The sequence below is a fragment of the Equus caballus genome, chromosome 5 (genome assembly GCF_041296265.1).
Source record: "Equus caballus isolate H_3958 breed thoroughbred chromosome 5, TB-T2T, whole genome shotgun sequence".
Lineage (NCBI taxonomy): Eukaryota > Metazoa > Chordata > Mammalia > Perissodactyla > Equidae > Equus > Equus caballus.
In genome coordinates this window covers 85,194,311-85,207,094 of record NC_091688.1, presented here as the reverse complement: position 1 = coordinate 85,207,094, position 12,784 = coordinate 85,194,311, and the positions used below count along the sequence as shown (strand labels likewise).

The following is a 12,784-nucleotide window of genomic DNA, read 5'->3' as shown; positions in this document are numbered from 1 at the left end:
ACTTGGGAAGATGGGTGGGCTTGCTGTGTAGAAACAAGGTTGCTCAGGCACCACTCCATCAGGGCCATCAAGTCCATCAAGGACTAGTTTATTAAAAGGCTCCACAGACAGGGAGACAATGACTGCACCTTTAGCAAAACACCCACTGTGTAATTTTAGGAAGGCAGAGAGCAGGCAGGCAAGAAATCAGATTGGGATGAAGTAAATTAGTGCCAGTCCTATTTATAATGCTATTTTGGATCTCTCCATGCTTTGGGGTTAGAAGAAAATGGATGGAAGATGAATAGTTTGCGACACACAAAAACAAATAGTCAGCAAGGTGCCCTTTGTGTTTATCTGTGGACTCAAGTGAGGCTAACTTAGAGAATATAGGTATCCATTTCCTGACATTGTGACTTTTAAAAGCATCCCAATCCAACATTAAGCTCGCTGAGAGAAAAAATAAATGGGAGATTCGGTCAATGAAAACATTAATAAAAGGGAAAGATTTGTCTTTTCCATATGAAATATGGCACATCTGAAGGCAGAAAGCACACAGACAAATTCATATTTTGCAAGAACATACAGATGTTGAATGATAAACTGCTCCATATGGCTGAACAGTTGGTCCTAAATTAAAATAATGGCATGAGGTGAGGGAGGTTTAGAAATAACATTAAAATCACTACATGCTGTACTAACGATGCATGCAGCAGCCATGGCTATAGGGTAAAGGCATCTTTGCTGATGCAAAATGAACAGCTCTGTACAGCATCTATGTCAGCCCAAATGAAAAAGAGATGGAAAATGATAACATCAAAATGCATGCAGAAGCAACTACATCAGGTACTAAAAAGAAATTGCTATTTAGAAAAGAAACACTTGATGAACAAGAATCTCTTAGAACCCTACAATAAATGCAAATATAGCACAACCTTAATTTCACCACTTATTCCTCTGCATCCTCCAATCTTAGTTTATGCCTAGGTATCACATCAGAGAATAAGCTTTTCAGCAAATTTGGCATTCTTCACAGCCCACCAGCACTGCAATATTTTCATACTTCATATATATTCCTTACAAACTATATAAAGCAACTGCTTTCTTGGCAGAAAGCTAAATTATGCAAGTCTGGAGTTACCACAACATGACATTAAATAAGATCAGCTGTTTCCATTTTCACCTGGTAAGGATTCTTTTCAGTACTTAATTCCTATACCCTTGACCTTTAAATTTTACACCCATTAAGGAAAATTTTAAATAAGTAGGCATGTGGAAGAGTGTGTGTGTGTGGCATTCTAATCTTAGAATTTTACAACATTCTAATGAGCAACCAGCAAATGCTTTGATCTTGGAACAGAAAAAAATGAGAATTAAGAGATTTAAATGAAAGTCTTGTGCATTCCACACCTCAAACAGCGCTTGAGACGTGGCAGTCCCTCAATTAATATTGTTGAACGCGTGTTTGAATGAGCAAATAACAAAATGAATAAATAAACAACTCTCAAAATCCCCATAGTGCCTACCATAGTTCTCGAACAAAATTGGCAACCAATAAATGTTTGTCAAATTAAATCACATCACACACAGCCTTTGTGGCAGCCACGGAGACATGCCATTTGAATCAACCTGCTTCCAAGGGAGCAGTTAGCCGAGAGCCTCCCCACTCAAGATCCGCAGCAACATCCAAGCCAAGCTCAGGCTCTTCTCCCTAGACCACTCCCCGCCAAGGACTGAGCGTGGCGGGATACCAGAGAGGCGCTATTTCTGCTCAGTGTGATCCCTCTAACAGCAATCTTTGTTCTGGGCTCCCCATCAGCGGGACAGGGCTTTCTCAGAGCCTCACTAAAGTCTGAGGTTCCTCCTCCCCAAGCCTCCTGCCTTCCGTTCTAGGGGATCAGACCTACACTGCAGTCTGAAGGCTCTCCCTGCCTCCTCGACCTTTCTCTCCCCTTTATCTTTCTTCGGCATTTTCTCTTATAAATCTCTTTCGCTTCCACTTCTGTTTTATCTCTGCTTCACAGAGGACTGAACTGACGCAGCCTTATAATGATTATTGACTATCAGCACTGCCAAAAGACAGATGGGTCTGATTAATCCACATCTAGATGTAAATTAGTTAGGTCCTTGGCCTTCTAAACGTGTAACTTTTTATAATATCTAATTCTACATTCCACAGCAGACCCACATTTCTAGCTTCCTTTTCGTTTTCTTAGATGCAGTTTCTAGCTTTATAAAGCAACAGTGCAGGTTTCAAATGGACAGTCAAATAAATGGTGACTATGTTACAACCCAACAGATAAGTTTTATACCTCATTTCTACATATTCTACATAAAATAATTCTGCATATAAAGAATTCTTAGTAAAATAAAATACATTAGAGAAACAGCCAAAAAACCAGCCTGCATTTTATATCTTCTGGGCTAGCTCACCCTCCCATGTGATGTCTGACTTCCTCACAAGAACCTCCAAATACTTAATGTTAGGAAGCTCAGAGCAGTTCTGAGACGTTACCTGCCCAAGCAAAGGGCAGAGGCAGCACTGAGCCCAAGCCCAGGTGACTGCAAGTCCCATGCCTCTTTCCACTACTGCACACCGCCCCTTTCGTTTAACAACAACATATAAAGCTTTTTAAAGCTTTTTTCGATACACTCTTCAACTCATTTATTACATTAGCTCTCTTGTTGTCAAGAAAAAAATATTTCAGTCAGTCAGTCATTCTCTGATCCCACTTTTCCTCTGATTTCATCTGAAATAAACAAGGTATGGAAGAGGTGGAGAAAAAATATTTATAGATATATTATTATATGTTATATATATTTATAATAAATATATATAAATTTATATAATATATATAAATAAATCAGCTAAACATATTTAAGTTTGTCCCAAAAATTATTTCTACAACATATCTCTATACTTTTCCTATCTGGGGTGAATTTTAAGTATTTGACTTAATCAATTCTAATGCTATTGATTAAGTGGACAAAATATACAAAAAATCCCCGTTAAAAAATCTGTTTATGTTAGGGCTCAAGACCTTCATTGCTGGCTGACGTCATGATTGGCATTCATGATGTGTATATTTGTTATGCTTCTATTTGTGAATATGGGAGAAAGAACATAAATTTGGTGGGGTTGACTTTACAAAAATGAAAAGTTTTACAAAAATGTGTTTCCTTATTATTCAAACAATTGCTCATGGGCAGGAGCTCTGTCCTTGCCCTCGCAGGAAGGGGAAGAACATCAGCACGGGACGAACGCTGCTGAGAGCTGCCCTCTTTTCCTTTTCCTAGGAGTGTCCCACGCTTTGCTACGTATCTGAGAAATTAGAGTCTGTGTTGGAAAAAGCCTCTTAAAGAACAAATGGTTGAAGAAAGAAAAGGAAATGCAGTGATCACAATTATAGCAAGAAAAATTGCTACAAATAAGGAGCACATTCTGAGGTTCCCCTTGTCATCACAGCCTAGGCCTGGCATCCCTTAGCCACCTTAGGGCCTCCACAAAAGTGGGCAACTCTGCAAGATAAACTTGCTCTGGTTAAGATCGGCCCTTATGTTCTCTGAGAGTCAAAATTCAAGTTACAAATTCTTCTGCCAAAGATAGAATTGTCTATTAAATGACCTATATAGAAGAATACCTGTAACTATTGGGGAGCGTAAACTATGGGACTTGAACAAGCTTTGTATTGGAGATGGGCTATCTTTCTTTTTACAAGCACAAAGGAAATATAGAACTTTTTTTTTAAAGCTTTTTTATTGAAACTTCTTGTAATTTTTTTTTTTTCTTCTTTTTTTTTGGTGAGGAAGATTTGCCCTGAGCTAACATCTGTTGCCAATCTTCCTCTTTTTTCTTTCTCCCCAAAGCCCCAGTGCATAGTTGTATATCCCAGTTGTAAGTCATTCTAGTTCTTCTACGTGGCATGCCATCCCAGCATGACTTGATGAGCGGTGTGTAGGTCTGTGCTCAGGATACGAACTGACAAATCCCAGGCTGCCAAAGCAGACCGCATGAACTTAACCACTCGGACACAGGGCCAGCCCCCTAGAACTTTTGATTTATGCCAAAACAAAAGGAGCAACAAAGGGGCTCAAAGACAGGGTCACTAGGTATATAAGTTGTAATAAAATCACGCCCCCCACGTGAGTGCTTCCACTCCCTTAGCATAATGGTATATGCTACATGCAGAGATGCAGTTGCACATCTGAGAACTAGGAGAAAGGATATGCAAACATAACTCACTCCAAACATTCTTAGAGTCAATTAGTACAGGAGGAGAAGATATACTGGCATAAGTACTTGTTAGTAAATTTATAAGCAGGCATTTGTTATTACTCAAAATTTATAAACCCTATTGAGTGTAACAACCTTAAAACATAAAATAATTTCTTCTAATTCACAAATATTATTGCTATTCATACACATCATTTGATCAGCCCAATGTTTATCAGACCTTCTCATATCACATGTAAAAAACAGAATGGCATTGTCTTAATTTGTTGCTGTTCCAATAAATACTTATCACTAGTAAAGAAAGAAGGCTGCAGAAAGAAAAAGCTAGCTTGCTATCGACAGAGTTCATAAGAGTCTAGAATTGAATCAACTTAACAAATATTTATAGAAAGCCTCCTACAGGTGACTACAAAGTGAGACACGCCCATGGCTTTTAGAGAGGTGAAAAAATTAATACAGAAATCTCTCAAAGCAGATCGTAAGTACAGATGAGTACAAAGTACCCTGAGGATGCAGAACAGGGAAAGATAATACCTGGTTGAGGGGGAACCATGACAGGCTTCACAGAAATGCCTGTGCTCCCTGTCATTCTTCCATTTTTAAAAAGATTACTTTAACTTGAAAAAATATATAGAAATACACAAAAACAAAAGGAAAAATGACACCAAATGTCACTACTTTCCTTCCCATAACTCAGTAAGTCTACCTTCCAGAAATAAATTATCTTAACAATTTGGTACGTAGATTTTATAATTTTTTAAAGCTAGATATATATTTTTAAAATAGTATACATACATAGGTCATTTAAAATGGAACAGTACATATTATTGCATAACTTGTCTGTTTAATTTACTATCTTGATACCTATTTAGGATGGTATATGGAAGAAAAAATGTTGACTCCCTCTTTGAGATACCCAAGGCAATGTTGACCTTACTGGACATTCTTACAAATCCTCTGATGGAATTTCTCAGCAGGAAGATAACTGAGAAAGTTCCAATTTAAGAAGATATTTGGAAGGCTACCCCTGGTCTGGCTAGATCCACACTGTCAAATGCAGTAGGCACTAGACACATTTGGCTAAATATTTAATTTAAATTAATTAAAATTAAAAGCTAAAAAAAATTTAAAGTTCAGCCCCTCAGCCACAATAGCCACATTTGAAGGGCTCACTCAATGAATGGCCACATGTGGTTAGTGACCACTGGATTGGACATCACAGATACAGAACATTTCCACCATTGCACAAAGTTCTACAGGACAATACTGAGAGTAAATAAACCTGGCATTTTCATTTCATCTGGCTAGAGAACAGAAGTTAAGCACAAAGACTGCATGGGTGACTAATGGAAAATAAAAATGAAGGCTACCCAAATCTGGAAGGCTCCCTCTGTGCTAATGTGAACCACATATAGTTAGCACTTGTCACTCTGAACCCAGAATGCCTCTAGGTACGTGAAAAGGGACACCTGAGAGCTGATGGACTCATGGTGTCCTAGCAGCCATACAATTGGTGGCAGCTTATTGCTTTTATTCGCCACTCGTGATTAGTAAAGTCTGGCTAATTTTAATAACATATGTTTGCTTCATATGTCATGAGTCATAATCTTGTGCTATATCTCAGGTTAAGATCCATGATTCCAGAATAGTATTCAATTTAATGCAACTGAATAGCATGGATGTACTATAGTTTAACCATAAATCTATTCATAGACATTTAGGCTACTTCAAATGTTTTATTTTCACAAATACCACTGCAATGAATGCTCACGTACACAAATCTTCTATGCATTCAGACTATTATTCCATAGGACAGACAGCTGGAAGTGGTTTTGCTGAGTCATAAGGTTATGAACATTTGTAAATTTTAACAGATACTACAAATCACCTTTCTAGAGAGTTGTTCCAATGTATTCTTCCTCTAACAGTGTAGGAAAGGCCCTTTCATCCATACTATTTCCATCACTGGATATGATGTCTTACTAATTTTTTCCAATATGATTGTTCTTAATTGCCTTTCCTTCATCATTAGGGAGGGCAAGGATCTATTTATGGCTATTTGAAGATTCATAAATTGTCTTCCCGTGGCCTTTTCATATACTTTGCCATTTTACTTACTAATATCTATAGGATAGTTTGTCTTTTGCTGGTTGATTTGTAGGAGGTGTTGGTTTACTGATGTTACTTTGTGTTTTACTGCTGCAAATATCTGTCTGCCTCAACACTCCCCCCCATCTGCCTCACGGCTCTGTCTTTCAATGTGGGTTAAGACATCTTTTTGCCATCGGTTAAGTTTTCATGTAATCAAATCTGTCAATCCCTTTAAGGCTGCTGAGTTTTAAGTCTTTCTTAAGAAGTTGTTTCTCCATTCTAAGATTATAAACATATCCTTTTATATTTTCTTTAAATTTTAAATCTGTTCCTTTTTTTACATATTAAATTATAGTCTATCTGGAATTTATTTTTGTATATGATGAGATATAAGGTTCCAACTTACTTTTCTTACAAAAAGGGAGTCAATTGTTTCAGTATCATTTAGGGGGAAAAATTATCTTTTCTCCACTGATTTGAAATGTCACGTTTATCATGTATTAATACCTTATAAATACTTTAATCTGTTTCTGGACTATCAATTTTGTTTTAATTAGAAGTTTACCTACATTCTTCTATCTTCTAGATTACAAAAAGTACATGGACTTAAGGAAATTCAGGGTTCCAGTTCTAATAAAATGTCCTCATCTTAAGCAATCAAGGACACATTCAGTGACTTGGCAAACATGTATTCAGGGCTTACAGAATGTTTTCAACCCCCCTCTGTAACCAGCTTTGCTATACCCTCCTCAACAGCAGCCCAGTATTTGGCACACGGCAGAATCCTAAGGAATTATTTGTCAAATGTGCTAAATCACAATAATGAGTTAGGTTTACACAGATGAAAGCGCATAATTTAAAAGTCATCATTTGATCAGTATCAACTTTCAGCTTATTAGCAATAAATTATAGAAAGGGGAAATGATGGCCTGCATTACTAAAGGAATACAACGACTTCATTAAAGCTACTGAAATACTATATCTCCCCCAAAATAATGGTGCAAAGCAACTGATGGGCCCCTCAGGCTGCTGGCCACTCCCCTCTCCTCCTCTCCAAGATCCCTACTGTAACTGTACACCTTTTACTGTCTCCTCAAGCCTCCAAAAGTCCCTCCCCATCGGAAAAAAACCTTCACATCCTCCCGCCACAATGCCATAGACTTTGCCTTCCCTCCTACTAGAATAAATGCTCCTGGTTAGGACAAACCTTCTCAGCTGACTTACTCAAGGGTTTTCTATTACCTCTCTTTCCAGTGCCATTCCTGTCTTCTAGATCATTCTCATCATACAAAAGCAGCTGGAAATATCTTCACCTTTAAAAAAACCTTGTCATTAATCCACATGCCTCGCCAGCTACTACCACACCTCCCTTTCCCCTCTACAGCAAAACTGCTCCAAAAAGTGCCTGTACTAGCTGTGCTTTTTTCCTCTCCACCCTTTATCTCCTGAACCTACTTCGCTCAAGTTTCACTCTGCATCATCCCCTTGACTTTGTTAGATCTGGTCACCGCTAACCTGCAAGTTGCCAAAAGCAACAGTCAGTTCTTAGTGCTCATCTTACAACCCCTATCAGCAACACCTGACTCAGTTGATCACTTCATCTCCTTAAAATAGTCTCTTTACTTGGCTTCCAGGACACCCAGTTCTAATGGTTTTTCACATTTCACTGGAAGCTCCTTCTCAGTCCCCTTAGATTAATCCCTCCCCACCCATCTCTCTGATTTCTGTATGCAGAAGCAGCCCAAGGCTCAGTCTCTGAAACTCTTCTCATCTCTAACCACACTTACTAAGTAATCCCACCCTACCCACGGGTTCAAATATTCTGGTGACTCTTAAATTTTGTTTCTCCATATGCAGCTCAGCTCTGAACTCAAAAACTCATATACACAACCACACACTCAACGTCTTCAGTTGGATGTCTAATAATATAACAACTTTAGCATGTCCAAAACCAAAATCAAAGTAAAACAAAACAAGAGTAACAACAAACACCTGCTCCTTCCCCAGTGTCCACCCGTTCAGTTAGCACCCTGGCTAATAACCATGAGCACTTGCCTCGATTACTCTAAAAACCTTCTAGCTGTCCTCTACTCCTATTCCGCCACATTCCCTCTCCCCCAGTTCTGTTCTCTACAAGTAGCTCTCATGATCCTTTTCAATTATAAACCAGACTATGCAACTCTTCTGCTCAATTTTTTCCACTGCCTTCCCATCACTTGGAATAAAACCCAAGGTCTTTCCATGGCCTATGAAGTTATGATCTGACTCTGCCCATCTATCCAACCTCAACTCTCACCACTACGTCACTCACTCTTGACAAGCACAAACCAACTATCCTATACAAGAAAACAAAACGGTGCCTTCTATGCCTCATCGACACATCAAGCTAAATTCTACCTCAGGGCCTCTGTATCTGCTCTTGCCTCTGTCTGATAAGTTATACCTGCAGATATTTTTGCATAGTGTTACTCTCATTTCACTTAGGTCTCTGCTCAAATGTTGCCTTCTCTCTATTTTTTTATCCTGATTTATTTGTCTTCGTAGTACTTAATACTACCTTACATTCTATCACATATTTGTTTATTATCAAGCACTTTAACTAGAACGTAAGCTCAATAAGACCATGAGTTTTTTTATTCACTTTTTTATCCTTAGAATAGCATCTGAAACATAGGAGGCACACAATAAATATTTGTTGAAAAAATGCGTAAACAAATGAATGTGCATATAGTTTGATTATGAATGTGGCTTAATGATCCTAGTTTAATACATAATCGGAAAGGGCCAACCTGTTTAGGGGCATTACTCACTTTTCGTTGTTTTGCAGAGTCTAATTTTATGAGCCAATATGAAGCCACTTTTGTTTTATGATACTTCCAGTTATCAATGATCTGTTTTGAGAGAGAAACATGAAGAAATTTAATCTAGAAGTTTCTAAAAGTAACAAACAAAAAGTAAATAAATGGGTTGAAACCAATTTTATTAATTTGTGAAATGAAAACAGTATAACATTACTTGCAGTAAATAATGTCTTTCATAAAAAGACCTGTGCAAAGATTTCTAACATGAGGTAAAGAAGCCTTCTGACTCCAACGCTTTCTCTTCTTGCTGTAAAAAGCACACACTCTCTAATGAATGAAAGTCAAATGTCTTCAGGCACCTAAGGTTTGGAAAGGATCCCAAGACACAGATTTCGCACTTTGATTCCAAGAGGTATATTTACCACATAACTCATAATAAGAGAATACTGCGTAATAGGTTAAAAGAGAACCAATATATAATAAAGATTCTATTATCCCTTTGTTTTTTGTGCAAATCTATAAAATTTCTGAATATATATTCTAGTAATATATGGTGTAGCAAATGGATTAAAATATTTGCTGTATATAGTGAACATAGAGCAAACAATCTAATGTCTCACATAATTGTTAATTATATTTTATTAATTACATAAGCCTATGTTCTTTATAGAACAATCACATTAGCCACAAATATTATTTCTACTCTCTGATTATCCCATTTTTCTTCTACTCGATTCATAAAGGTGGTAGATAACTAATATCTTTTAAAAATATAAGTAAAATGTCTAGTATAAAGACATTGGGTTTACTTAGAAAAAAACTTAAGATAACATATTTAAATGTAAGTAAAAACATATCTAGCATAATGCTTTACAACTAAGGTTCATTTTTCTTCTTTTCTCTTGATGCAACAAACAGCAACTCATTTGCAAACAACATACCATTTTCACTTTTTAAAAAATATATAACAACAGACTATAATATTTGGGGGTTTCGGTTATAACTGTCATAATTACAAAATAGAAATTGCCATTATTGATTTTATAAACTGAGGAAGTCTTTTTTATTATTATTTGTTTGTTTGTTCTTTCTAGACAGTTGCTTTTAGACGGGTCTAAAGCAATGCTAAAAACTGAAAAAAGCCAAGCACATGGCTGGCTTTTTATCCTACAACTGGCCACTAGATGGTGCCTTCCTCTGTGGAAAAAAAATCCAGGGAAACCAGAAAACAATGTTCTATAACTGAGGAATTACCCAGGAATGACAATTTGAAAAAGATGTTTCAGTGAAGAAATGGAACTTTGAATAAAGAAATGCCCTTTCACCAAAAATATTTGAATAACTTGAACCTTCTTTCTAAATTAGGAGTAAGTCATCGACTTTCACATGAATTTCAGGACTCCCAGCCATTATAGAATATTCCACTGGGTGGTGCAAAGATGTGTGTGTAACAAGAAGAACATACACAGCATAAGCTATTTAAAAATTTAACCAAAACCATACAAGGTGTCACATTCAAATATTCTTGCCATTTATGCCCAGGGCCCCACTTTTCTCATTACTATATCTCATTCCATATTAGATCTTTCTAAATCTTTATAGAAGTAGGTTTAACTTGCGATTTCTTTAATCACTAAGAACAATAATTATTTAACATTAATTATTCTCATTTGATGAAGCAGCTGTATCATTAAAATAGAACTACACACTAAAAGGGATTTTGCATCGTTGATTATAAATGTGATCTCACTGCTCGTGAACCATAATAATTAAAATAACCCCTGTATATTGTACAGCTTGTGGAGGTGGAAAAGCACATCAATTAAGTTTGCTATGTCATTGAGAACAATGCGATCAGGAAATAAAGTTTAATATTTTAAGAAGAAGAATAAAAATGTATGAGCTCCTTGGAACTTTCTGTACATCACATACTCACATCTTCTATCAGAAGTAGTGACTCTGCATCTGATTTTCCTGGGAACCGGATCTTCATGTCCTTGAGAACAAATAAGGTCTGACTTGTTAGATGGTCTTCTTGTTCTTTTGTTCTCAGTTGCCGCAAAGACTCACTCTTAAATTTGAAAGAATACAGATATTTGGAGGGGGTCTTATTTCATTGTGCCACTATAATCTGAAAGATATTTCTAGGTAAAAATGATGCACTTTTAATTGAAAAAAAATAACAATGAAAAAGTAAGAAAATAATTTTTTTACATTTATTCATAGGATTCAATTCTTAGGATTAAGTGGATCTGATTTCCCAAGAGTGTCTTTCACGTTTCCATACAGTTGTATTTTATTTAGCTCAAAATACTAAAATGAAAATAACGAATGTTTAAAAAAAGACTTCCTGGTCAGTTTCGTTTGCTCCATAGATACCACAGCCAATTCTTGATTAGAAAAAAAATAATTCATTGTTACCAAGTGAAATTCATTGACTTATATTTTCTAGACTCTTCCCTTTGGAAACATTATCCATATTAAATAAACAAATTAAATAAATCCCCTGTCTATGTGAAGGTACTTGGAGTGATCTATTTGAACATCTATAAGTAAGCCTGGTTACAAAATAAATGCACTGACTTCCTCAATACTGAATCTCTGGGATTCATGCTAAGAAGGGAATACTATGTGTTAATTTAATATACAGAAAACATTATAAACAATATTTCACTTCAGTGCTCTAAGGATAATTTATCAATGGTTTATGTTTTTAACCTATTAATCAATAGTCCAATTAGGAAAAGATTTCCATACAACAAATTCCCCCAAATTTACAGATATGCTGCACAACACAATGCAAAATCATATATTTACTCAGATGATTTTTCAACAAAATTATCCTACTCCATCAGCAATTGGAAAATAAAATGCTATTCTCAGTGTCCATCCTTGAGTTCTATGATATGGTGAAGTCTGCTTTTAAGAGTTCACACTAAGTTATAGGCTAAGATAGATAAATAATCCAAATTCCAGGAGAGCATGAGCTGAATTATAGAAAGGATCTGAGGTTGAATCCGTCCTCCTCCCAGCTGACCCCTTTGCCACCTAAATCCTGAGTAAGTGCTTCCTGTAATCTTGAAGGAGCAAAACAGACGACTTACCATCTGAGAGTTAGCAGAGCTGGCATCACTACCATGAGGCAGGTGCCTCATGTAGGAGGAAGCACGGTTTAAAGAATGTGACCGAGACCCTGACGTTGGCCGGGATGCTATCATTTGTTGAGCAGAAAAGGGGCGGTTGTCCGCACTGGAAGGTGACTGAGAAGAGATGGACCGAGGGCAACTGACTGAACGCCTTATGGAGCCTATCAGTGGCGAAGAAGAAGGATAGTATAGTAGCAGAATTAGTAGAAGTTTCCCACTGTATTGGGTCTATATAAACTAACGATTAGACTACATCGTAGCAGGGCGGCAATAAACATCAAAGCAAAGGCATCATCTTGAGGACACGAGTTTGGAGATAATTCTTCAATTTAAACAGTGAACTTGGTGTAGAACCCCTGTCATGTATGAGGAATGGCTATCATAAGAATAATACTTACACAGTACTTTAATGTTCTATTCTTGAAATATGACATAAAAGAACCAGAAGAAAGGAAAACTAACATTAATGGAGCACCTTCTACAAGCCGGGCATCGTGCTAAGTGCTACACTTTTATCTTAATTCTCACAGTAA

The 12,784-nt window shown here is 36.8% G+C and overlaps 1 protein-coding gene across 10 annotated transcripts in view; it reads right to left on the bottom strand.

Annotated features, from left to right (window-relative positions):
* Positions 1–12,784, bottom strand: part of TTLL7 (tubulin tyrosine ligase like 7) — a 134,075-nt gene that overhangs the window by 28,203 nt on the left and 93,088 nt on the right. For all 10 annotated transcript variants that reach the window (XR_011438854.1, XM_005610468.4, XM_001497543.7 and 7 more), the window contains exons 16-18: positions 12,210–12,412; positions 11,042–11,176; positions 9,115–9,195 (exon numbers count right to left, since the gene is read on the bottom strand). Coding sequence is in view for 9 of the 10 variants with exons in the window: in XM_005610468.4 (XP_005610525.2) it covers positions 9,115–9,195; positions 11,042–11,176; positions 12,210–12,412 (419 nt within the window). In the remaining variant the exon portion in view is untranslated. The remainder of the gene's footprint in view (positions 1–9,114; positions 9,196–11,041; positions 11,177–12,209; positions 12,413–12,784) is intronic.